The 27,587-nt window shown below is 38.9% G+C and overlaps 1 protein-coding gene across 5 annotated transcripts in view; it reads right to left on the bottom strand.

Annotated features, from left to right (window-relative positions):
- The window catches only part of Xpnpep3 (X-prolyl aminopeptidase 3), a 73,688-nt gene that overhangs the window by 9,341 nt on the left and 36,760 nt on the right, over positions 1-27,587 (bottom strand). For 2 of the 5 annotated variants that reach the window (XM_047550659.1, XM_047550660.1), the window contains exons 5-10: positions 20,998-21,060; positions 20,343-20,456; positions 19,220-19,305; positions 9,219-9,399; positions 7,578-7,698; positions 5,421-5,624 (exon numbers count right to left, since the gene is read on the bottom strand). In XM_047550659.1, coding sequence (XP_047406615.1) covers positions 5,458-5,624; positions 7,578-7,698; positions 9,219-9,399; positions 19,220-19,305; positions 20,343-20,456; positions 20,998-21,060 — 732 coding nt within the window. In that variant the 3' untranslated portion in view covers positions 5,421-5,457. Of the gene's footprint in view, positions 1-1,319; positions 5,625-7,577; positions 7,699-8,080; positions 8,132-9,218; positions 9,400-19,219; positions 19,306-20,342; positions 20,457-20,997; positions 21,061-27,587 lie in introns of those variants that run through there. The other 3 variants (XM_047550658.1, XM_047550661.1, XM_047550662.1) reach the window with 2 other exon arrangements.

The following is a 27,587-nucleotide window of genomic DNA, read 5'->3' as shown; positions in this document are numbered from 1 at the left end:
CAGCAGTTGAGTGCACCATTGCTCACTGCAGACAACGGAGCCCTGGGCTGGCCAGAGCAGGTGGTGTTCCAGATACATAGGGGCCACTGGATGTGGGTGGGGAGGCTGAAAACTGGGCAGGGCTCCTTGCAGGTGCAGCTGCAGACAGCCCAGATCTGCTTTACATACACTGGGAACTTCTGACCTCTGTCGACGAAGTGCCACTTGGTTGAGTCCAGGTGATAAGCAGGTTGAATGTTCAAACAATTCATGTATATTATAGCTACATTGTTTAGAAATATTTGATGACAAAGAGGTTAGCAATCTATTTACATTATTATAAATTTCATGTCTCATTTGTCAATGAAAGGAAAAGTTGCTGGATTCTTTAAACTTAAATTCCATTGTAAATTAAATTATTTTTAAAGATTCAGTTCCCATAAAGTACGCAATGTGCCTGGCTTTTATCAATATTTTAAAAATTTATTTTTTTGGAACGCATCATACAAATTAAAACATTTCTGTGAAATCTGTACATTTGCTGGGTGTGATGGTGCATGCCTATAATCCCAGTGGTTGGGGAGGCCGAGGCAGGAGGATTGCAAATTTAAAGCCAACCTCAGCAACATAGTGAGGCCCTAAGCAACTTAGCAAGATCTGTTTCAAAATAAAAAATAAGAAGGGTTGGGAATGTGGCTCAGTGGTTAAGTGCCCCTGGGTTCAATCCCCGGTAACAACAACAAAAAGTACATTTTTTTCTTATTATAATGACATAAAGCATATACATAGTGGGGCACAGCAGCACACATCTGTAACCTCAGTGACTTGGGAGACTGAGGTAGGAGGATCACAAGTTTGAGGATAGCCTTAGCAATGTAGCGAGACCCTATCTCAGAAAATAAGGGCTGGGATGTAGTTCAATTTCCACTACTGTGAAAAAACAAAAGTAGATATGTGTATGTATATATATACATGCTGAAACAAAAAAAAAATATGTGCATGTATGTATATGAATACAGAAATTCCATAAAAGATGGTTCCTAGAAATAGGAATGTGGCTCAGTAGTGGAGTACTTGCCTAGTGTGCTCAGGGCCCTGCGTTCAATTCCCAGCAATGCAAAAATAAGTAAGTAAGTAAGTAAATAAATACAGATGGTTCCCAATGGAGAGGCAGCACGCAATTTATTATATGGTTCACTGAGAAAGTTCACATATTCACTATTTTGCAAATTGATCCTACTTTCTCACAAAAGCCATCCTTCCTAAAACTGCTACTGTCTATGGTCTTGTGGCCTTACAGGGCTGCCTGGAAAATTATGGGTCCATGTTGTAGAGTCAACTTTCAATAGTCTGGATCAAATCCAGTTTTTTTTTTTTTCTCTATCTGCAACTTGTAAGATCATCTCAAGTTTACTATCATGATTTTGTGGTGCCCATTAATGAATATGTTGTAAAAGAAAATATTTTGTAAAACCCACTGTTCTCACATTTAAACCTATAAACTCTAGATTATAAAATAACACACACAACCTAAATAATACCTAAATAATTCTATATTGTTTTATAGTATATTTAAAAAAAGACAGTAACAAATGCTTTCCCCTTGTTGGGGAATGACAAATGTCATTTTCAATGAATAGAACCTTAAAAAGTAACAGCATTTTGTCCAAACTGAACTTATATAATTGCACAGAAGTCATACAAAGCATTAATGCTAACAGAGACAGCACACCCCAAGAGGCTTTGCGTCCAGTGGGGACCACTGAACCTGAACAGTACAAATGATATTCCAAGTGACACACAGGAAGAGACAAGAGCAACCAGACCTGTGTGGTTTGACCATGGAATTCTGCCACAATGCTAGAATGTAATGACCTTCACCTTGTCATTACTCCAAGAACATGAGAAAAGGTTCAGCTTAAAGTATATTTTCCGGGGGCTAAAACTTTCCTTCCTGCTTAAGGTTTGGGATATGGATCCAACTTTAGGATTAAAAATTAAAAAAAAAATTAAATTAAAAAATTAAAAAAAAAAAACAAAAAAAAAACAACAACTATACTGTAAAAGCCTCTTCCATGTGGGGTCCTTTATGGTGCCATTATCTTAGGCCCTCATTTAATTTCTAAGACACAAGTAAGTAACACTGTCATACTAGTTGAAGGATGGCAGATAGGGTCCAACTTGAATTCCAACACTTTTACCAGTAGGTTATTGGAACATCGTTACCCAGGACCCTGAGATCACAGCTGGACTGCACTTCACTGTGATCTGATGGGCACAGGTGAGGAGAAGGGCAGCACCCGTGCTCCAGAGCTGCAGTCTCCATATTCACAACAAAGCCGAAAAGGTGTGCGTTATGAATATCTGAAAATATAGAACAGTTAAATTTCTGTTTTAATGAAACATACTGTCATTATCTGGAGATTTAACTTGTTTTCTGAATCTTAATTTCAAGACAGAATATCTATGGTTTTCCTTCCCTGACCTTACACAAATTAACAAGAGGAGCTAGAGGTGTAGCTTGGTGGCAGAGCACCTGCCTGGCATGTACTATCCTAAGTTCATCCTCAGCACCGCAAAAAAACAAAAGAAAGAAAAAAAAAAAAAGAGGAGAAAGATTATGAATGTTCAAAAAAAGATGTACATAAAGCATTTTAAGTCACCATCAGAAGCACCTTTGTAATTTGGAGACTGTGACTATGAGAAGTGCTTTTTTTTTGGTACTGGGGATTGAACCCAGAGGCACTTAACCACTGAGCCACATCCCAGCCCTTTTTATTTTCTATTTTGAGACAGGGTCTTGCTAAGTTACTGAGGCTGGTCTTGAACTTGCAATCCTCCTGTCTCAACCTCCCAAATTGCTGGGATTACATTTGTTCGTCAACATGACCAGCTAAGAAGTGAATTTGTAACTTCAGCATTTCTACTGTTGTATTCCTAACTAAAAAAAACTAAAACCAAAAAATATTCCCCTACTATGTTCCTAGTTTCCTAATTATGGGAGAAAAAGAGCAATTTCTGAAATAAAGTCATAAAAGCATGTGACACTGGCTATCCAGATATGCCTTTTTCACTTAGTGTATAATTGATGATACAACTACATCTCTAAATTCAGGGGGAAAAGTTCTGTGACAATATTTAAATATTATACTTTTTTATTTTTTTTGCAGTGCAGGGGATCGAACCCAGGGCCCTGGGCTTGCAAGGCAAACACTCTACCAACTGAGCTATATCCCCAGCCCAGATTATACTTTCAATTGGAGGAAATATGGGGTTCATCTGTGGCATGGCTAAACATGAATGCACTGAGAAAAATAACCTGTTTAACAAATCCTAATATATATCAGACAACTATGAGATCTTCATTATGTTCTAAAAGTCTGACTCAAATGCTTAGCTGCTATGGTTAATCTGGGACTCAAAGGACAATCTACCTGGTGCAGGGACTACAATCACCAGTACTGTCTGTAGAACTTGTTTGATGCCAGGTGTGCTCATACATAAACATAAACACCATTGAGGCTTCCAGCTAGAAAGGTGAAGACCATGGAAAATGTGTTATAGTAAGAAAAGGAAATTCCTTATTCCAGAATTTAAAAAGAATAAAGGAAACCCAATACCAGGAAGCAGCTGTTGGGTGTGCAGAGGCCAGGTAAGGGAAAAGCTGGAGAGGTGGGTTTACTTCCCTCCCTTTTTGTTAGAAAGCGGCAAAGGGCTGAGAATTGGAAGGAGGTGGGAGGGTAGGAATGGGGATATGGCCTCCAGCTGTGCAGCCTCCATTCCCACTGCCACTTAGCTAAGGTTAGCAAAGCCAGGCATTTGAGGATGAGCGGAGTCAGGATGTGAGCTCTAACACTTTTGTTGTAACAGTATCTTTGTCTCCTGTCTGTTTTTGGCTTGGTATTGTGGGCAAACTTCCAGCACTGCAGAGATTACTAATCCCCTAGTAGTTTGAGTTTCCCTAACACAAATATGAAAAAAAGAAAACCGCAAACCCTTGAATTTTGCTCTAACAACCAGTATGTTTTGTATATTGGGTTTGAAGGAGGTGAACACACTGGTTCTTAGAAATTCCCTCTAACAGAAGCTTCTGAATAAACCATCTGTGGTAGTCTAGCTCTGTTCATCACACGAACCGAGTTGTTGTATAGATTACATCTGACGCTGTGTTTAGAGATGTGACTCTTTGCCAATGTCCTCCCAGAGCTAACATCACAGAAGGACAGAGGATTCCAAGATGTTTACAGGTACAAAATGGATTCCATATTTTGTTTTTAACGGAGCTGGAGGAAATCACAGAATAGGTGGATTATTTCTCTGAAAACTGAATGCCACTATTCTGACTTTAACAGGGTGAGTGGAAGATCGCCTTTGGCCACTGCAGTAGCTTCAAGAGTGACTTATGAGGTCAGTGCATTACAAACCTATCTGGCCAGGTGTGTTGGCACTTGAATTTAATCCCAGGTAGGCAGAGGCTTGGGCAAGAGGACTATAAGTTCTAAATCAGCCTAGCTAACTGACTGAGATCCTATCTCAAAATAAAAAGGTGTGGGGATATAACTCAGGGGTAGAATGCTTGCTTAGTATATTTGAGGTGCTGGGCTCAAGTACGGGGAGGAGGAACAGGGAGAAAAAGAAAAAATAGAGAAGCAACTCTGGAGGCTGAGGTGGGAGGATCACTTAAGCCCTCAAGTTCAAAAGCAGCCTGGGTAACAACCTCATTTCAAAAAAAACCAAAAAACAAAACCAGAAAAAAAACTTAAAAGGAAGGATGTCTGGGGGAAAGGAATCATCTTTAAATGAAGAGAACAAATGATCTGTAGGAGACACGTATATGCTTTTCTTTCTCTTTCATTTTCTTCCTTATGAAAAATCTAAAATTTCCAGGGCCCAGGCAACCAAATAGCAAGAAAGACTCAGAACTAGTTTGTTTGATAGCTAGTGTTGCTGAAATCTGGACTATGGCTGAAAGGAACGGATGCCAGTGCACCTGCCAGCTCATATGGGTCCAGTACATAGGTAGAATATGGAATATGGAGGCAGGAGTTAGGAAAGGCACAAGCAGAGACCTGGTGATTAGCTCAAAATATACGCATCATACATCTTATGATATCAGGTGGATTTCAGTGAAAGTAAAGAAAGGACCCGGAGAGAATTTTCTATTTGTTTAAATGTGTCAGCTGGAATGAAACAGACATACATAAAAAAGACCTTACTTTATGTTTAAAAATTAAATTGTTTGGATCATTAATCCTACAGAATTAATGTTGCCAAAGTTGCAGTAACAAACCATTCCAAATTTCACTTTTCCATATTTTCATCTACTTAGAAAAGCCCATGTAATGTTATACATATCGTACAGCTGCTGCACTCCCAAATGGAACATGTGCATAAATATACACGGAGACTCAAGATGCACGCGAGCAGGGATGCCTGCACACCTCTCGAACCTGAGACACATGTGGGCTGCAGTGGGGGTCAAGAGGCCCTGCTGCAGATCTGCTCAATATCATTCATCTCTTTGGGACAATCTGCAGAAAGGATGAGAGGTGAGTCCTGAGTCACTACTACATCATCCTCAATTCGCACACCAAGACCTCGAAACTTCTCTGGAGCATTTCTGTCATCCTCCGGAATATAAATGCCTGAGAAGGAGAGAAGAGTGTACTGTTCAGCATGGCAGTACCTGGGTGAACCTGGGCAAGTTAACTTGTGTTACAATTCTTTATCTGTGCCTGGATCGTAAGCCTAACAGAGTTGTGAGGATTAAATGAGATAACATATGTAAGAGCCTGGCCCACAATGATCAATAATGTGGGATATCATTATAGAATTATCATTATAGTCATTTTGTGTATTAGTCTACAGGCTCTACATAACTATGACAATGTTGATCATGATTCTCTCATATTCTACTGGTTCATGCAGGCCACTAAAGTTAGTTACTTAATTAGATATAAATTCAATTGATATACAAGATAAAATAAGAGAGAAACAGAAAAACTTTAATGTGACATGGAAAAATTCTAGGAGCCCCAGGCCCTCTTTCTAATCCTGAAGTCATTCAGATTCAAGGTATCATTACAGTAAAGAAATTGTACTTTTTCTACTACATTCAGAAATTACTCTGTGGTAAAAAGATCAACAATGGATTCAAGCCAGGCACGGTGGCACATGCCTGTAATCCCAGTAGCTTGGGGAGGCTGAGGCTGGAGGATTGTGAATTCAAGGTCACCCTCGCAACTTAGCGAGGCCCTAAGCAACTTAGCAAGGACCCTGTCTCTAAAGAAAATATGAAAAAAAAAAGGGCTGGAAATGTGGCTCAGTGGTTAAGTGCCCCTGGGTTCAATCCCTGGTACAAAAGAAGAAGAAAAAAAAAAAAAAAATCAAAGCCCCAGGTCCCAATCACTAACAACATTGCAACACTGGACTAATTAGACTAAAGAGCATCTAAGCCCAGAACAACAAACATCTGGGCATATAAAGTACATTTCCAAGCAATAATTTCTATAATTTAGAGGTTAAAACATTTACTCTAACTTTGCGATTTAAAAAAAAATTTTTTTTTTAGTTGTAGATGGATACAATGCCTTTATTTGATTTATTTATTTTTATGTGGTGCTGAGGATTGAACCCAGTGCCTCCACGTGCTAGGCAGGTGCTCTACCACTGAGCCACAACCCTGTCCCCAAAAGTTGTGATCTTTTTTCACTCGGAAAAATCATTATCTGTTTTTATAAATTAACTCTTGGGGGAGCTGGGTATGGAGCTCAGTAGTACAGTGTTCACTTAGCATGCATGAGGCCCTAGATTTGATCCCTAACACTATTATTAACTATTATTTACTTAAATAATAAACGAATTTAAAAAATAAAAAAAATCAACTCTCGGAACATTAATCTTCCACACCTCTTCTGCATTCTGCCTGACACCTGATATCACTTCAGTCAGGCAACCTATTTGAGTGAAACTTACAAGAAAGGAGTTGGAGGCTGGGACTGTGGCTCAGTGGTAGAGCACCTGCCTAGCACGTGTGAAGTTCTGGGTTCCATCCTCAGCACCACATAAAAATAAATGCATAAAATAAAGATATCGTGTCCACATACAACTAAAAAATTATATTAGAAAGAAAAGAAAGGAGTTGGAGACTAAGCAATGGGATAATGTGGAGTAGTTCACTGTAGCTGGCAGGGACGTTGCATTTGAACATGGAGAGTCTGCATGTCTCTCTGCCTGTAACACTGGGTTCTGAAAGCTTGAGCAGTCCACTTCTACTAACTGGGAGAATAGCACAAATTGGCCCTGGCAAAGACAGAATTAAAAACAGATTTATTTTTTAATATCTCCTCATAGAAAGTATTCACCATCTGTTGTTTATTGAAGAAGTAAAATTAAACAAATTGTGTGAAAAAAAAGAAGGTAAAAGAAATTAAACAAATTGTGTGATGTTAAATAAGAAAGTTAAAGATAAATCTAAAATAAAGTCACCCTCTGCACTAGACAGACCCTCCCCCCTAATATAATTATGTTGGGTCAGGTAAAAACAAACAATGCTAACATCATAGTATTATCTATCCTGAGAAGTCAGAGTTCCTCACCTGGTTCAATTGTGATCACCATACCGGGCTGCAGAGGCAGAGAACGGGGCATGTCTGGAGTGTCATGGACATCCATTCCAAGGTAATGGCCCACATGGTGAGGACAGTATTTTCGAGCTGCCTGCAAAAGATAATTACCATCATTTTATTGGAGCAAGGACCTTTTAAGGTGCAAGTTGTGCATGTTTAAATCAGTGAGATTTGCATTAATACTTTCCCAGTGGTTCTACCACTTATGCCTAACCTGTCCTGGGGCTATTGCTTAAGAGGCCCAATACTGGGGCTGGGGGATGTAGCTGGGAGGTAGGGCATGTGCTTAGCTACTGCTTATATGCAATTCTACTAATGACACCCTAAATAAATCCACATTTCCATCTCACTATTAAATCTGCTACATACTTGCTGACTTGGGGAATCCCAGTAATGACTGTGACAAATGAAAATCTCTTTCCTTGGTTAAGGGAGGATGGTCATGTTAGGATCCTTATCTTTTCAATACTCACACAACTCGCTCAGGAAGCCTACTCTGGAGGCCCTAAGTTGGTTACAGCAACCTGTGGAGTAGGCATAATTATTAGCCATTTATTAGTTTGGATATTTCTATCAGTTAATTAAAGAAGTGTAAGCCTAAGTAACAGAAAATGTACAGCTTCTTCTCTTTTTGCAGTACTAGGGATTGGACCCAGAGTCTTAAGCATACTAGGTAAGCACTCTACCACTTACATCCCTAGCTCTCTTTAAAAATTTTATTTATTTATTTATTTATTTTTATTTTTTTAATTAAACATTTTTAAAATTTTTACAGACTGCATTTTGATTCATTGTACACAAATGGGGTACAACAAAAATTTTATTTTGAGATAGGGTCTAGCTAAATTGCTGAGGCTGGCCTTGAGCCTGCAATCCTCCTGCCCAAGCCTCCTGAGTAGCTGGGATTATAGCTATACCTGGTTTTATAGCTTCTTTTCTATTGATAACAGAAGCCCTGGCAGCCTGAACTTGGAGGTAGAAGATGCTTAATGGTCTGTCTGGCTTGACCACTTAGCATCTTAATTTTAATCTGGGTGCAGACAAAATTAAATAAAGACAGGCTTTTGGACACATTGTTAAAATCTCAACAATGTCACTCGAACAACAAACACTGTCCCCTCTGACCTTCAGAATCATCACAAAAGGACTGAGAGTTAACCTCTCTTCTTCTTTATGTCCTTTCCTATCCAATATCAACCAGACTTCATTTTGTTTTCGAATACTGAACTGGTCATGCAGTAGGTCACGAATCAGAATGTGCTGCCATCTTCTGGAAGATGTTGAGTACTGGTTCCTTTTGTTTTGATCAATGTTAAAGCCAAGTCCAGTCATGAAGACCTTTTCTTTCTTTTTTTGGTGGTAAGGGGAATTGAACCCAGGGCCTCAGGTATGTTAGGCAAGCACTCTTACTGAGCTACATCCCCAGCCCTTTTTATTTTTATTTTGAGACAAGATTTCACTAAATCGCTCAGGCTGGTCTTGGAACTTGCAATCTTCCAGCCTCAGCCTCCTGAGTTAGTGGCATTATAAGCATCTACTTAGCTTTGTACGGCGTAAAACAGAGCAGTATCTTGGCATTCTTGAGAACTGGGATTAAGAGAAGGGAAGTACCTTGAAAGCATTGTTTTCGTTACTGTTCTTTATGATCCCCAACTCTTTAAGCTTCTGTCCTATGAGCGTCAACATCATGCTGTAGATGTTCTCCAAGCTTGTCCCAGGGGAGCAGAGGGACAGACAAGCCCTCTGGATCTCTAGAACAGCTTCGTAGAGTTCTGCCTGAGCTGCGGTGAACCTGTGGACAGGAACGCCAAAGACCTTGGATTCAGAATAATCAGATATTGCATGAACTTGGCTTCTGTTTGATTAGAGGAACTCCAGGCTGCTGCTGCGGAGGCATTGTTAACACTTAATAACTACTGAAACATCATTACTAACAGAACCCTAATCATACCCTAGGTGCTCAGTAGAAAGACAGACACTCCTTCAAGCTGGGGTAGCAACTCAGCCTCTCCTTCAGATGGTTACTAGGTGCTTATGAGGTGAGCTGTGGTAATACATGTATTCTCATATACTCTTGATGGGAGTGTCAATTAGTATAGTCAATTAAATCAAAGGACTTAAAGATAATATAATTTGACTTGTGACTCTGCTCAAAGAATCCATCCTTAAAGGCACACTCACACATTGCTGATGGAGTTGCAAACTGGTGCTGCCACTCTGGAAGACAGTATGCAGATTCCTCAAAAAACTTGAAATGGACCCACCATCTGACCCAGCTATCCCACTCCTTGGTTTATACCCAAAGGACTTAAAATCAGCATGCTACAGTGATGCAGCCACATCAGTGTTCACAGCAGCTCAATTCACAATAGCTAGATTGTGGAACCAACCTAGATGCCCTTCAATTGATGAATGGATAAAGAAACTGTGGTATATATACACAATGGAATACTACTCAGTCATAAAGAAGAATAAAATTATGGCATTTGCTGGTAAATGGATGGAGTTGGAGAATATCATGCTAAGTGAAATGAGCCAAGCCCAAAAAACCAAAGGCCGAATGTTTTCTCTGATAAGTGGATGATGATACATAAGGGGGTGGTGGTGGTGGGGAGAGGAATGGAGGAACTTTTGGATGGTGTAGAGGGACATGGAGCAGGAGGGGGTGGAGGATAGGCAAGATACTGAGACAGACAGTATTACCCTATGTACCTGTATGATTACACAAATGGTGTGAATCTACATTGTGTACAACCATGGAAATGAAAAGTTGTACCTCATTTGTGTATAATGAATCAAAATGCAGTCTGTAAAAATAAAATAATTTTAATTAAAAAGAAAAAAGAAGTGATCAAAGGACGATAGACACATGTCAAATGAACACAGAAGTCAACCTGAAAGGGCTCCTGGTGGCCAAATTTGAGACTATGTATCAAAAAAGATCAATCATGGAAATTGATTTTAAAACATTGCATTTTTTAAATCCTATGAGACTATAATTATATTCAGAGTAGAGTAGGGTAAAGGAGAGGAAGAAAATTACAGTTAGTAAGTAAATGCAGAAGGAGGTTGAATTTGGAAATCAACATTTTACAACCTTCAAGCCAGGTGTGGTGGCACACACCTGTAATCCCGGTGGCTTAGTAGGCTGAGGCAGGACGATGGCTAATTCAAAGCCAGCCTCAGCAATTTAGCAAGGCCCTAGCAACTCAGTGAGATCCTGTCTCTAAATAAAATATTAAGGTGGGGGTGAGAGAAGAATGGAGGAACTTTAGATTACGTAGAGGGAAGAGAGAGGGAGGGGGATATGAAGCTATATTATGTGCAACCACAGAAATGAAAAGATGTACCCCATTTGTGTACAATGAATCAAAATGTAGTCTGTAAAAATAAAAAAAATTAAAAGAATCCATCATTAGAAAGTAATTGAAATTCAAAAAAGTTGAATGTACAAAGATGTTGGTTTTGTAATATTTGTATAATTGCAAAATTTGAAGAACTCTAATATAATGGCTAAATGTAACAATATAATAGTATAAATGAACACCTATGTACACCATAGGCTCAACCATTATCAATATTTTTATAATTATGTCATCTACAAATGCACTCAGATCTCATGCCACATAGTAGTATTCTATTTCTTTTATTTTTACTGGGGATTGAACCCAAGGGCACTTCACCACTGAGCTATATTCCCAGTTCTTTTTATTTTGAGACAGGGTCTTGCTAAGTTGCCCAGGCTGGTCTCAAACTCATGATCCTCCTGCTTCAATCTCTGAAGTTGCTGGGATTATAGAAGTGTGACACTAAATAATTATTTAAACTGTTCTTCTCTTCTCTTCTCTTATCTTCTCTCTCTCTCTCTCTCTCTCTTTCAAAACAGGGTCTTGTTTGCTATGTTGCTCAGGGTGGCCTTGAATTCCTGGACTTAAGTGATCCTCCCACCTTAGACTGTGGAGTAGCCAGGATTACTGGCAGACAGAGTAGCTCCTGGTTAAAATTTACCCTGAAATGCACCAATCTGAGATGTACAATTTTGACAAATGAATATACCAATCCTCATGAAGCTGAGGACAATGAACTCCTAAATTCTGGTGAAGCTTCTTTTCTCCCCTAAGGTTAACTCTCTTTTTCCTGAGAACCCACAGGTAACTCCACTGAGTAATTGCCTTGGTTGCTTCTATACCTAAACTAGACTTAAGTCCCAACAGTCTCTGAAAGGTTAGGTACAAAGTGTAATCCACAAGGAGATGTACTATACTCCAAAAAGAACTGAGACTTTTCCAATATATAAAATGTGGGACTATATATGGGGATGGATATTTACAGTGTGGCATAATGGCAGAAGGAACACGGAATTAGATCAGGCTGAATTTATTATTATGGTTTCACTAAGCAAGAGATTCTGGATTCAGTGTTGTAGTTCAAGGGGGCAGAAAAGCTCTAACAGTTTGGATGGCCGAAACATGGACCAAAAGGTAGCCTACAATAAACAAACTCCAATGCCAGAGCTGGAGAAAGAATTCTGTCTCAAAACTGTAATATAAATCCTGCCTGAATTTCTAGTCTGTTCTATAGGTTTTGGACTCAAAGTTGCATCATCAACTCTTGCTTGAGTTTCTGGCCTGCTACCTGCTCTACAAAATTCAGACATGCCAGACCCCCAACTGCATGAGTCAATTCCTTAGTCTACCTACCTGAACATACACAAAAACACATCTATGCACAGTCATGAATGCCATTTTGGTCAGTGATGAACTGCACATGTAGAGTGGTCTCATAAGATAACAGAGCTGCCTAAGTGCCATCACAGCCATCAAAATGTCAGTGCAACACATTTCTCATGTGTGGTGATGACAGTGTAAACAAACCTATTGTGTGGTCAGCTATATGAAAGTACAGCACATACAATTATGTGCAGTATGTAATACTAGTTAATGCTTATAAATGATGGTTACTTGTTTATGTATTTAACATATCATACATTTACTTAGCATTATTTAAAAATTTTTAATTAAAAAAATTTTTTTTTCTACTTGTCAATGAATCTTTGTTTTATTTATATGTGGTTTTAAGAGTCAAACCCAGTGCAACACACATGTTAGGCAAGCGCTCACAACCCCAGCCCTCATTTAAATCTTATTTCTTTTGGGACCAGGTCTTGCTATATTGCCTGGAACAGTCTTGAACTCCTGGGCTCAGGTGATCCTTATGTCTCAGTCCCAACCTACTGGTGAACATTCCTAAAACCTGCCAGACTTTGTATAAAATGTGTGACAAGCAACTAACCCCATAAAGTGACATGGTACAAGAGGGTCAAGGATTCTCTGTATGCACAGGGAAAGTGGCATTGTTATGACAGAAAACAGAGTGGCTGTAGGGGGCAGACTAAGCTGATTTTCAGGAAAAAGGCTAAAACTACGAAGAAGATTGGGCTGAGGCTCAAGTGTGCTGAGCCTAACTATAGCTCTAAGAGAACGCTGGTTTTTAAGAGATGCAAGCATTTTGAAACTGGGAGGAGATAAGAAGAGCAAGGACCACGTGATCCAGTTCTAAGCTTCATTGTGTTATCATGAAGATGATAAAATGCTAAGTTTATTTTCATTTCAAAAATTAAAAAAAAAAAAAAGTTGACTGTAAGCCAGGCATGGTGGTGCACACCTGTAATCCAGCTACTCAGAAGGTTGAGGCAGGAGGATTGCAAGTTTGAGGCCAACCTGGGCAATTTAGTGAGACCCTGTCTCAAAAAAAAAAATAAAAAGGACTAGGGATGTAGCTTAGTGGTAGTGTGCCCCTGGGTTAAATCTCCAGTACTGCGTGCACGCACGCACACACACACAAAACTGAATGTAAAACAGTTTGCTGTGTTATACCGGCTGCAGTTTTACATGTCCCGTGTTTACTGCATCTCTTGACTACATCAAATGACCACAGTGAGCTGCAAAAACTGAATAGCCATATGTAGAAGAATAAAACTAGATCCCTATTTGCCATTCTGCACAAAAGTCAACTCAATGATGATCAAAAGTTTAGGCTTAGGAATTAGATGAGAAACTTCGTAACTGCTAGAAGAAAACACAGGCTCAAATATATTGGCCCAGGCACCAACTTTCTTAATAAGACCCCTAAAGATCAAGAAATAAAACCAAGAATCAGTAAGTGGGATGGCATCAAATCAAAAAGCTTCTTTAAAGGAAATGAGAATGAAGACAGAGCCTGCAGAACAGGAGAAAATCTTTACCAGTTATTCCTTGGAGAAGGAACTAATATCCAGAATATAGAGGGCTGGGGATATAGCTCAGTGGGTAGAGTGCTTGCCTTGCAAGCATAAAGCCCTGGGTTCAATCCACAGCACCGCAAAAAAAAAACAAAACAAAAAAAAAAAAAAAAAAAACAATATCCAGAACATATAAAGGACTCAAAAAAACTTTATGCCAAAAAAAAAAAAATTAGTAAATGGGCAAAAGAACTAAATGAATATTTATCAAAAGAAGAAATAAGAGTGGTCAAAAAATGTATGAAAAAATGTCAACTTCTTAGCAATCAGGGCAATGCAAATCAAAACTACAGTGAGATTTCATCTCATTTCAGTTGGAATGGCAATCATCAAGAATACAAATGACAGCCAGGGGCAAGGCACACTCATGTAATCCCAGCAACTCAGGAGGCTGAGGCAGAAGAATGGCAAGTTCAAGGCCAGCCTCAGAAACTTAGCAAGGCCCTAAGCAACTTAGGGAGAACCTGTCTCAAGATAAAATATACTAAGGGCTGGAGATGTGGTTCAGTGGTTAAGTACTCCTGGGTTCAATCCCTGATTACCTGTCCCCAAAACCCTGCAAAAAAAGGACCCACAAAGAATAATAAACACTGATGAAGATGTGGGAAAGCAGGTACACTCTTACATTGTTGCTGGGTCTACAAATTAGAACAACCATTTAGAAAGCAGTATGGAGATTCCTCAAAAGACTAGGAATAGAACCACCATATAACCCAGCTATCCCACTCCTTGATATTTATCCAAAAGAACTAAAATCAGCATATTATAATGATATAGGAACGTCAATGTTTATAGCAGCTCAATTCACAATAGCCAAGTTATGGACCCTGCCCAGGTGCCCATCGACAGATGAATGGATAAAGAAAATGTGGTATATATACACAATGGAGTTTTACTCAGCCATAAAGAAGAATGAAATTATGGCATTTGCTGCTAAATGGATGGAACCATCATGCTAAGTGAAAGAAGTCAGACTCAGAAAAATCAAAGGTTGAATGTTTTCTCTCATATTTGGAAGCTAGAAGTGAAATAAGGGGGAAAAAAAAGTAGACAGGACACCATGAAAATAGAAGGGAGATCAGTGGAGTAGAGGAAGGAGGTTTGAGTGGGAGAGCGGAGAAACAGGGAAAGGGAGGACCTGCAGAAAGAAGTTGATCAAATTATACTATGTACATATATGAATATACTACAGCGGATTCCACCCTTATGTATATCTATAAAACACCAGTTTAAAAAAACAATAAATAACAGAAGGAAGACCAGTGTAGCAGAAGGGGAATGAGGGGGGGGAGGAAGTACTAGGGATCGAAATGGAGCAAGTTATATTCCATGCATTATGAATATGTTAAGATGAACACTATTATTATATAACTATAATATACTAATAAAAACATTAAAAAAAAAAAAGACCATAGTGAGTGAGTGACCTATACCATCTAGGTGTGTAAGTGTACCCCATGATGTTCACACAATGATGAAATCATCTTAGGGAGCATTTCTCAGAACGTGTCCCCATTGTTAAGTGATATGTAACTATGTATACATACACATGTACCTACTGGTTCTGTTTCTCTGGGGAATCTTGACTAACAGATCCATATCTCTATCATTATACAGAAATTTTAACCTTCCCAGAAAACTAGCTTTCCTTCCTTCCTTCCTTACTTTTCATGGTATTGGGGATTGAATCTAGGGATGCTTTACCACTGAGCTATACCCTGAGTCCTTTTTGAGAATTTGAGCCAGGGTCTCATTAAGTTGCTCATGCTGGCCTTCAATTTGCGATCCTCAGGCTCTTGAGTAGCTGAGATGACAGGCGTTTTCCTTGTTTCTATTTCTAATCAATACCCCTTCTTCCAGAGGCAAAGACTGTCTTGATGATTTGCACCTTGGTTCTGGTCATTCAGTAGATCATATGATAGGTACTCTTCTGTGTGCAACTTTATTCTTTGAGCATAATAGTTATACAATTCATCTAATCTGTAGAATATTTTTATGGATGAGCAGTATTTCACTGCTTAAAACTGCATATTGTACACCACAAATTGCATATTCATTCTCCTGTTGATAGATAATTTGATTGTTTCCAGGTTTTGGCAATCGTGAATAAAGCTGTTATAAACATTCTTATACATGTCTTTCTGGACATGTTTTCATTTCTCTAAGGTAAATACCTAGAAATGGAATTGCTAGATCAAAAGGCCACCATTTATTTAACTGCATAAGAAACTGTGAAGATTTTTTCCCCCAAATGTAAACATTATGTACTACCAAAAGCAAGGCATCACAATCTCAGCTGTATTGCATTGCTGCTAAACACTGGTATGCTTAGTCTTTAATTTTAGCCATTTTAGTAGTAAGGTTCTCTCACTGTGCATTTTAACCTACATTTCTCCAATGACTAACACTGAAGTATGTACAGGTCATTTGTACATATTCCTTTGTCAAGTGTCTGTTTTAAGTCTTCATTTAGTGAAATTTATGTCCTAGTCTTTTTTGGGGGGGAAGCGGGTGGGGCGCAGGTACCAGGGCTTGAACTCAGGGGTACTTGACCACTGAGCCACATCCGCAGCCCTATTTTGTATTTTATTTAGAGACAGGGTCTCACTGACTTGCTTAATACCTTGCTTTTGCTGTGGCTGGCTTTGAACTTGGGATCCTCCTGCTTCAGCCTCCTAAGCTGCTGGGATTACAGGTCTATGCCATGGCACCTGGCATATTCTAGTCTTTGGTTTGCCAATTCTTTATCTTTTTTTTTGGTACTAGGGATTGAACCCAGGGAAGTGTTACACTGAGCTACATCCCCAGCCTTTTTAAAAATTTTTATTTTGAGACAGGGTCTCGACACGTCCTTAGGGATTCATTAAGTTGCTGAGGTTGGTCTTGAACTTGCGATCCTCCCGCCCCAGCCTCCTGAGCTGCTGGGATTTCAGGTGTATACCATGGTGCACTACCCCACACATCTTTATATTTCTACTCTACTTAAAATACATTTTTTTTTTTTTTGCTACTCATTAGATGCATAGGTTATTTAGAATGCATTCACTAATTCCTATCTATTTGGAGGTTTAAAAATATTAGTGGCAACTTGGGGCACTGAGGTGGGAGGATCTCAAGTTCAAAGCCAGTCTCAGCAATTTAGTGGGGCCCTAAGCAACTTAGCTAGACCCTGTATCAAAATAAAAAATAAAAAGGGTTGAGAATGTGGCTAGGTGGTAAAGCGCCCCTGGGTTCAATCCTTGTAGAAGGGGGAATAAAGTGTGTGTATGTGTGTGTGTGTGTGTGTGTGTGTGTGTGTATCTTTCTTTTATTACAATAGTTTTTGTTATAGATGGACACAATACCTTTATTTTATTTTTATGTGGTGCTGTGGATTGAACTCAGTGCCTCACACATGCTAGGCAAGTGCTCAACCACTGAGCCACAACCCCAGCCCTTATATACCTTATTATTATTTTTTGTTATGATTTTCTAATATAATTCCATTGTAGTCAGAGAACATATAAATCTTCACCTTTCTGAAATTGAGACTTGTTTTATAGCTCATCAGATAGTCTTAGTGAATGCTCTTTTATGCCTATTTGAAAAGAATGTATCATCTGCAGTTGTTAGGTATGTTATTTTACAAATATCTTCCTTCTTATACTTGTTTTATAAATTAATAAGGAAGATTTGTCAAGATTTCCAACTATGATTGTGGGATTGTGTATTTCTCCTTTTAGTCCTTCGTGTATTTTTTTTTTTTTTTTTTTTTTTTTGTGGTGCTGGGGATAAAACCCAGGGCCTTGTGCTTGCAAAGCAAGCACTCTGACTGAGCTATCTCCCGGCCTAGTCTTTCATTGTATTTTTAAGCTCTGTTTTAGTCACAACTTCATAACTGTTATGTCTGTCTGACATATTGACACTTTCATCATCATCATCAAAACGCTCCTCTTTGCCTCCACTAATATTCCTTTGTCTTCAAATCTATTTTGTCTTCTGTATTAATATGACCATTTCAGCTTTCCTTTTTTTTTTTTTTTTTGGTACCGGGATTGAACCCAGAAGACTGAAGGACATACCCAGCCCTTTTAATTTCACTTAGAAACAGAGTCTCCCTGGCTGCCAGGCTAGTTTCAAACTTGAGATCCTCCTGCCTCAGCCTCCTGAGTCACTGGGATTATAGCAGTGTACCACTGCACTGGGCATTACCTTTCCAGTTATCTTATGATTGACCTTTGCATAGTATGTCTTTCTTTATCCTTTTATTATCAACCAGTTTATGTCTTCTGTATTTGACAGTGCTTCTTTGGTAAATGGTATAAAGCCCGGGTGTTATTACTAATACAGGTGGATTTAGTTCTGTCATTTTACTATTTTTTCCACACATCTTTTGGTTCTTCTGCTTTTGTTTTTCCTTTCTTGTTGCCTTTTGGGTCAATAAAAATTTTCATAATGGGTGTTAATATTCTATCTTAATTTCTCCACTTAGCTTTTTTTTTTTTTTTTTTTAGCTATACCTATTTATAGTATTTTTTTTTGTAGCTGCTTTAGGGGTTATGTTCTCCTGAAGAGTGATTTTTTTTTTTTTTTTTTTTTAGCTTGACTGGATTCAAACTATAAACTCTTCTTTCAGTGGAAGCAACTAAAATCTCTGCTCAGTTTATTCAGCTTCTAGTTGCTGGTATTTTGCTGAATGTCCTGAGGCCTCCCCAAAATTCATTCAAAGATTTCTGAATATTTTATATGTAGACTTGGGGGCTCACACTCTGTGCCTCCTTCTTTTGAGGAATTTCCTCCGATGTTTCTAGATAGTCTGCAAGAATCTAAATCTATCAACTTAAGCAATAAGGTTGTGGCTATATGTTGCCAAAGCAACGTGGATTGGGGAATCCTCAGGTAAAAAGCCTTAACCACTAAATGTACCCATTTATAGTTTTCTTTCAAAGAGAGACATATAGTTCCTGTCTGTGGAAGCTTTCTGGTACTTTCAAGCAGCTGTTTTAATACTTTGTTTATAATTATTACTTTTGGAAGGTTAATACAACCAACCTAATGTGCCATACCCTAAATACTACCTTTGCAATCAGGGGGAAAAAAACCTATCAAAATTCTTCACACTAATTGTAAAAAAACATGTGAGTGTGCTAGTACATAGTATTTCTAGGCTCCTGACTTGGCTTTGTAATAAGCAACAACAAAAAAAGTCTTAGAATATGTCAGGAGTTCGTCAAAGGCAGTTAACCTGACCTACAAGAACCCTGTTTATTTCTTTAGTCATTTATTCCAAATACACCTATAAACCAACACATGCTAAGAAGCAGCAAGACATGTTACTTTGTAAAATCCCTACCTGCCATTAACAGGCCAGGTACGGGTGATGTCACTCACATAGCAGGAAGACTCACAACCTCCATCCAGAAGCACCAGTTCCCCATTCTAGAACACAGAAAGAAAGGTCAAAGAAGGTGATCTTACAATCATAAGCAATTTCATCCAATCTAAAATATTCCTTTTATTTTATTTTAAAAAGCACTGACTAGCCAGGTGTGGTAGCACATGCCTGTGATCCCAACAGCTCAGGAGGCTGAGCTGGAGGATTGCAAGTTCAAAGCTAGCCTCAGTAATTGAGCGAGGTCCTAAGCAACTTAGTGAGACCTCGTCTCAAAATAAAAAGGCCTGGGGATATGGCTCAGTAGTTAAACACCCCTGGGTTCAATTCCTGGAAACAACAACAACAGAAAGCACTGACTGATTGACTACACTGGGGACTGAACCCAAGGCCTTGCATACACTAGGCAAGTGCTCTACTGCTGAGCTATGTCCAATTTTTAAATTTTGAGACAGTCTCACTAAGTTGTCCAGTCTGGCCTTGAACTTGTTATCTGCCTGCCCTCAATCTCCCAAGTTGTTGGGGGATTACAGGTGTGGACAACGCCTGGCCTAACCAATATTTTGAGATATAATTTGCACAGATCTTAAGTAAATGGAGTTAAATCAGTTTTGCTAAATGCATAACTGATGTAAGCTCTTTCCCAGACACCCCTATTAGAAACAACTACTTACCTGGTTTTTATCATCATAAATTAGTTATGCCTATGCTATGTTTCCTCATAGTCAATAAGGTTTTCTTAAAATTCTTCTGTCTCCAAAATATGCTTGGCCCACTGCTGTCACCATATCATAAAAGGAGTGTTAAAAAAATGAAATGAGCAGATGCTTTAGAATACAATACTTGGTTCTCTACTAATGAGCTGCTAAGTTTTTAAAAGTTTATTTTCCTTATCTACCAAGCAGGCATGTTAATTGCTCCCATCTAACAAGGACAATGCAAGGACAAATGAGATAATGTCTGTAAAATCATTTTATAAACAACAAAAAGCCTTTTAAATGGCAGTCTATGGAAGTGGAAGGTTACTGAGTTCTCTACTAGGCCATCTGGACCTCATGGGAGCCACTGGGGGCATTTTATGTACCTTGATGAGTTGATTATTCTTCACATAATGCAAAGTGTTTGACCGATTACCACCAGCAACCACAGGTGGGTAGGCTAAGATGTCTGCTCCACGAGCCCGGCATTCAAATTCAAACTGTGAAAAACAACATAGCAAGACTTATGGAGGATCTCTGTAGGCCTGCCCCAGCCCAAAGCTGTCTTCAGCAGCCTGCGCCTCCATGCCTGCACTTACTATATATAAGTGATTCCCAGAAAACCAGTGGACACGTCTAACTGAACTTTTCATGCTTTCAGTCTTTGATTCTCCCCCATGTACTATGATTTACTCTATACATACCCAATTTCATTGCGCTCTGGATGGAGATGTAGACTAGAGGTATCTATCTGCCACTACCCACATACTACCTCATACCCTTCTTCCTTCATGTTTACCAAAACAGTATTATTTTTCTCATCTTACACAGTTTCCTTCTTCATCTGTTCCACTTTGCAATTTTCTTCCTTTAATTACAGCACTGCATGTTTTAGACTCATCTAATAAGTTACCAATAACATTTAGAACCAAACCCTCCCCAAGAACATTTTGCACTACCATGAAAGCCTATTGCATGTCACCTATAAATCAATGAATTACAGTCATCTCCAGCAAGACTTTCCCACCATCTGAGGCTCACCTTGGCGTAAAGAAAGGCCTCCTCCACAGGGGCTTTACTGGCAAACATGGTTTCTATGAAAGCCTTCAAAGAGAATGGAGGATGAAAAGAGCACAGCACATAGTTAATTCAACTATGTTGTTTCCTCAAACATTCAAAACACTAGAGTTCAAACAAAACACACCTTTCCCCTTTGTTTTGTCAACCTGAGGTTGTGACTAAGTGGGCATGATATAGATTTCTTGAAGGGAAAAAACATGGCTTTCACCACAATTTGAGCGATGACAGTGGGGGCACGCAGCCTTCCCACTGGAGTGCACACCACATGCTACGGTGAGCAACACAAAGACTGCTCAGGTTGACCGCGTCCTCTCCAAAACTCGCAGTGAAAGTTCATCCCCACTGTGGTGGTATTAGGAGGTTAGGGATGGGCTGGGTTGTAGCTCAATGGTAGAGTGCTTGCCTAGCGCATGTGAGGCACTGGATTTGATCTGCAGTACCACATAAAAATAAATAATAATTTTAAAAAAAGGGTACTGTATCCATCTACAACTAAAAAAAAAAAAAAAAAAAAAAAGAAAAGAAAAGAAAAAGAAAAGAGGTTAGGGTCTTTTGAGAAGTGATTAAAATCACAAGGACTGTGCCCTCATGGATGGGATTAGCAATCTTACAAAAGGGTTTGAGGGAGGAAGTTAAGCCCCTCTTGCTTTCCTACCATGAAAGTACATAGCATTCCTCCTTTCTTGCCCTTCTGACCCTTCTGTCTTATGAAGACACCTAGAGGGCACCATCTATGAAGAATGAGCCCAGAAAGTAGACCTGCTGTCACCTTAATCTTATACTTCCTAGCCTCCAGAACCATAAGGAAATAAGGATCTATTGCTTATAAATTACCCAACCTAGGGACCTTGTTACAGCAGCACAAACGACTAAGACAGAAACACATCTGTCATTTACATAACAAGATGCTTCTATATAGCTCCAGTGTATGAAATTATAGATTGAATGGCCTAGTCTACAGCAAGGTTTCCCAACCTTAGGACGACTGGCATTTGGGGCCAGAGAATTCTTTGTGGTGTCCTGTTCAATGTCAGATGCAGCAGCATCCTACAACTGCGACCAACAGACGCTGCCAAAATAACCTCTCAGGGACCAAACGCTTGCCTCCCCTACCCCAATAACTACTGGTCTGTAGTATAACTACTTTTTATTAATTCTTTGGGATAGCCACACTTGATATGTGTGTTTTCTATTTTTGTAAGAATATATACTTATCTCCTCACCACAAAAAGATTTTGTTTAGAAAAAATAAGGTGTAGGGCGAATGAAACTCAAAATAATAAAGCACACCATAATAACCTTCATGACTAGTACTGCTATTATGGGTGGGTCACGAATTTCAGTTTTCTAGGCAGACAATGCGAAAAGGGGAACTGTGTCAGCTCTATGAGTTCCACTGTCTTGCTGAATAAAAGCAAATCAGTTTTACAGGGATATAATCAAATGATATAACAAGAAAGCTCTTCTCTCAAGCTGTTAATACCCTGACCCGAGAGTAAATACAACATTCACAGCAATGATGTAAATAACATAAAAAGCCCAACAGGGCAAACAGCAAGTAGGGCAGCAGTGGGAACGTCTGAACAGCTGGCTCCCTCTCTGCCTTCCAATCTTTCCTAATGGTGTTTTCTCTGCAGAGGCCTTGCCTGACTATCCTCTCTAAACTAGCTCCTTCCTTCACTTTATCCTCTGCCGTTGCTTCCTCTTTCTTCACAGCACCTATTTCCAGATGACTATATATCACGTTTGTTTACTGTCTCTCCTCAACTAGAATGCAGACTAACAGGACAGAGACATATGGACAGGCTATTTTGCTCACCATTGTATCCTTAGAACCTAGAATGGTGCCTGGCACAAAGTAGTTACTAAATAAATATCTGATGGATAAATGAGCAATTACAATTAGCTAAAGGATACACATGTATAATTATATACAAACGTTAATAGATAACTCCTTAGCACTATATTTTTAGCAAGAAGACTGAAAAAAAAAAAAAGGAAAAACTGTGGGTAGTTTTAGTGAGTTTTATTTTTCTTTTTACTGATTTGATTTTGAACTCTTACTGAATGGCACTGGGAATCTTAGAGGCCATAGTGTTTTTCAGTGCTATGTAGACTAATCAGGATGGGAAGGCTCCTCTCTTCCTTCCTAGGTGGATGCCTGACCTCACTTCACTTCTTTCTGTCATGAATGTGCCTACTAGGAGTCAATGTCTTCACAGATGATTCCAGGTATATATGGGACATGGTTCAAATGCCACCTATCCTTATTATGTGCTTGACATCCTTCCTGTAAAGATCAAGGGACAGACTTAATGATGAGTACTTCTTAATGATGAGTACTTTCTTGTCACAAAGCAGTCCATACTCCCAAATGACACTTGGCCTTCTTACTTTAACAGGTGCCACTTAAATATTTGTATTTTGATTCTTGAAAAATGTAAAATGGGTTTTCTTTGCTTTTTTCTCTGAATATGTCATAATCAGGACACATCATGAAAGAACAATGTACAGCTTATGGAGAAGGGAGAGTGGAAAGAAAATAAATTTTAGTCATAAATATTTTTAATGTTGGTGTGTGTAATATGAGAGAAGGGAGACTGTGACATTTGAAAAGGAGGGGAGGGCTGGGTGTGTACCTCAGTGGTAGAGCACTTGCCTAGCATGTGTGAGGCCCTGGGTTTGATCCCCAGCATCGCATTAAGGAAAAAAAAGAAAAAAAAAAAAAAAAGAGGGGAGGAATAAGATGAGATAAAGCCTGAAATGTAGACGGTAGGGACCAGATCATGAAAAGTCTTGCATGAGCATTTTGAACTTTAAAACCAGAAACTACAGGGAGCCAACAACCAAAGAACTTTAACTAGGAGAGGGACAGAATTGAAAAGACAACTTTGCCTAGGGTAGAGTTAGAATGAGGGGCTCTACTGTGCTAGGCACTTTTCATTATTTCATTCCATCTTTCCACAACTCTATGAGACAGGCAATATTATCCTCATTATGGCCACAGAAATTCAGGCTCAGTGAGGTTTAGTAACTTGGCCCAAATGACAAGGTCAGCAGGTAAGCCCAAGTCTGTTAAATGTTTTCCACTATAACATTCTGTATCCCCAAAAGTGAATTTGACAGTTAATTAGATGCAAGGGTTAGGGAGAAACAATTTTCTAGAATAACTTCCATATTTCTACCTAAAGTAACTGAGTAGATGTTAATATTATCATCAACAATAAAAAGAATACAGGCTAGGTACAGTGGTGCACACCTGTGATCCCAAAGGCAAGGGAGGCAGAGACAGTAGGAACATGAGTTCAAAGTCAGGCTCAGCAACTTAGTGAGGCCCTAAGCAATTTAGTGAGACCCTGTCTCAAAATAATATATAAAAAGGGCTGGGGATGTAGCTCAGTGGTAAAGTATCACTGGTTCAACCCCCAGTACCCCTAAATAAAGCATAATTATTCTTGTTTGGGGGTGGGGTGTGTTGGGGATTGAACCCCAGCCCTTTTCCATGCTAGGGAAGACTTCTACCACCAAGTGATATCCCCTCCCCTTTTCAAAATTTTATTTTGAGAAAGGGTCTTGCTCAAAGACCCTAGCTTGCTGGCTAGCCTTGAAGTTGTAATTCTCCTACCTCAGCCTTCTGAGTTGCTGGGACTATAGTTATATTACCATTTGTCCAGCACAGTATAATTATTAAGGAAACTATTTTGCCTAGATGCCCACCACCCAAAGAAACTTTTTGATTTTTAAATGTCCAGGCTGGCCTTGAACTTGTGATCCTCTTGTCTCAGCCTCCCACATCACTAGGATTACAGGCATGGACCAACACTGGCTAGGTATCAAAAAATCTTACAGAGGGCTGGGGATATAGATCAGTGGTAGAGTGCTTACTTACCATGTGTGAAGCCCTAATGTGAAGTACCCCCCCCCAAAAAAAATTCACAAAACATTTTAAATTGGAATTAAGAATGTTTAAGGAATATGATGACTTGCAGTTGTAAGTTATTCATTAAGGAAAATAAGGCCAAACTCACTGCTGGGTTGACAAAGGGAATCCCACAACTTAACATTATTTTACAACACTTAAAACAGCATGGCTGGGCTGGGGTTAGGACTCAGTGGTGCAGCACTTGCCTAGCATATTTGAGGCCCTGGGTTCGATTCTCAGCAAAACATAAAACAATAAATAATATAAAGGTATTGTGTCCATCTACAACTAAAGAATGTTTAAAAATAAATAAATAAAGGTATTGGGGGCAGGGAATAACAGCCTGGTCAAGTGAAAGAAGTGTGGAGATACACTGTGGATTTATACCTGATTTTACACCTTATCCAAAGACATCTGATCACTGAGCTGAGGTCAGTTCAGTGAGGAACCTTATCATTGTACCTCAGAGTTGTTCTTAGCTTCTTTATTTTAAAAAATCAATGATTTGATGGGAAAAAAATATCAGTGATTTGAAGGAAGAAACAAATAGATGCTTATCATGTATTAGTAAGTAGTCTTGCTGTTCTGGCTGTGGCTACAGCACTGAAGGGTGCAGAGGAAGGTTATTAACATGACGGAAACAACACATGAGGAATAGTTTAGGAAAACAAGAATGCTTAACTTTGGGAAGGTTAAAGGCAGAAGACAGAAAAGCAGTCTTGAAATGTATGTGTGCTACTGTTTTGCTGAAGTTCTTGCATGGCACTGATCCTGGTTAAGGTCAGAAGCACACTGATTAGTAGAGTTCTGCAAGGAGTTTCAGAGCAGGTTTTTTTTTCTTTCCTTCCTTCCTTTGGTACTGAGGATTGAACCCAGGGGTGCTTAATCACTGAGCAAGATCACCAGTCCTTTTCTATTTTTTTAAATTTTGAGACAGGGGATGGGAATGTATGTAGCTCAGTGGTAGAAAGCACATGTGAGGCACTGGGTTTGATCCTCAGCACCACGTAAAAAATAAATTAAAAATAGAATAAAAAGGTATAAAAATTTGGTAACACTTAAAAAAATTTTTTTTTTGATACAAGGTCTCACTAAGTTGCTTAGGGCCTTGCTAAGTTGCTGAGGCTGGCCTTGAACTTGCAATCCTCATGCCTCAGACTCCAAAACCACTAGGATTAGGAATGTGTCACCCTGCCTGGCTCCAGAGTAGTTTGTATCAGCTTGTCAGTACTGGTAACAGATAAATGCTTTGAACTTGGTCTCAAAGCATTCGTGAACTCTCTGAAGTGCTTTGCTGTCATTCAAGGAGGAAAATACCTATGGAACAAAAAACAAAACCCTGAGATCCCATTTTAGGTTCTCTGGTTCTGAGGTGTTCTGCGCACACATTGATGGCTCCTGATCTGTGAAAGAAAATACATCCTGCTTGGTCCTTACCTAGCAAGGATAGTAGGAGCCTGTACTTGGTATTCCTGGGCCCCTTACTGCAAAATTGCCATTGGCTATGATACGTATCTTCACTTTAATGTTGTTGCTATATTAAACCCTTTTCCTGTAATAATTGCAAATTGGTAAGCTTTGTGAATCTTCTTTAACAACTGAGTGTTGTTGAACTGCTACTATTAGTACAGTTGGCTTCAGAAATAGGAATGCTTAGGAGATACCTAACACATTTTCACTGAATTGAAATTCATATTACATAAAATTAACCAATAAAAGTGAACAATTCAATGGTACTTTTAGTAAATTTATGTTCTGCAACTACCATCTATCTTTATTTCAAAACCTTTTCATTACCCCCGTCTATCAGAATATTTAATTTCCACTCTCCTATCATCCCAACCTCTAATAACCTCTAAGCTGCTTTCTGTCCCTATGGATGTACTTGTTCTGGATGTTACATATAAATGGAGCAATAGAATATGTGAGCTTTGGGTATCTTCTTTCATTTCACATGTTTAATTTTCAAGATCCATGCACAATAGTGTTTACTCCTTTTCATGGCGACTAGAATTCTATTGCACAGGGCACAGTCTATTTACTGGTGGGTGTATGGGCTGTCTGCACCTTTTGGCTGTACATTTTACTTTCCGACTAGCAAAGTACAATTTCTCTGCATCCTCAACAATACAAGCTGTTTTCTGCTTTCTTAATATAACAGCTATTTTAGGGGGTATGAAATGGTTTCTCATTGTGGTTTTAGTTTCCTAATGGCTAAAGATGCTGAGCATTTTTTCATGCATTTATTGGCCATATGCATATCTTCTTTAGAGAAATATCCATTTAAAAAATCAAGTTATTTGTCTCTGTGGTTGAATTATATGAGTTCTTTATATATTCTGGGTACTAGACTCTATCATATAATTATTTGTAATATTTTCTCCCATCCTGTAGGTTTTGTCACTTTATTGATATTGTCTTTTCATATACAAATTTTCAAATTTTGATGAAGTCTATTTCTTCTTCTGTGGCCTTTGCTTTTGGTATCAAATCTAAGAATCCAATGGCAACCAAAAATTCATAAAGATTTACTCTTTGTTTTCTTCTACAAGTTTTATAGTTTTTTCTCTTATGTTTAGGAACTAATCCATTTTGAGTTGTTTTTTTATGTGACAAAAGGTGGAGATAA

Source organism: Sciurus carolinensis, chromosome 4, assembly GCF_902686445.1.
Source record: "Sciurus carolinensis chromosome 4, mSciCar1.2, whole genome shotgun sequence".
In the NCBI taxonomy this organism is placed as follows: domain Eukaryota; kingdom Metazoa; phylum Chordata; class Mammalia; order Rodentia; family Sciuridae; genus Sciurus; species Sciurus carolinensis.
The sequence above is the reverse complement of the archived record's forward strand: the minus strand, read 5'-3'. Positions and strand labels throughout refer to the sequence as shown.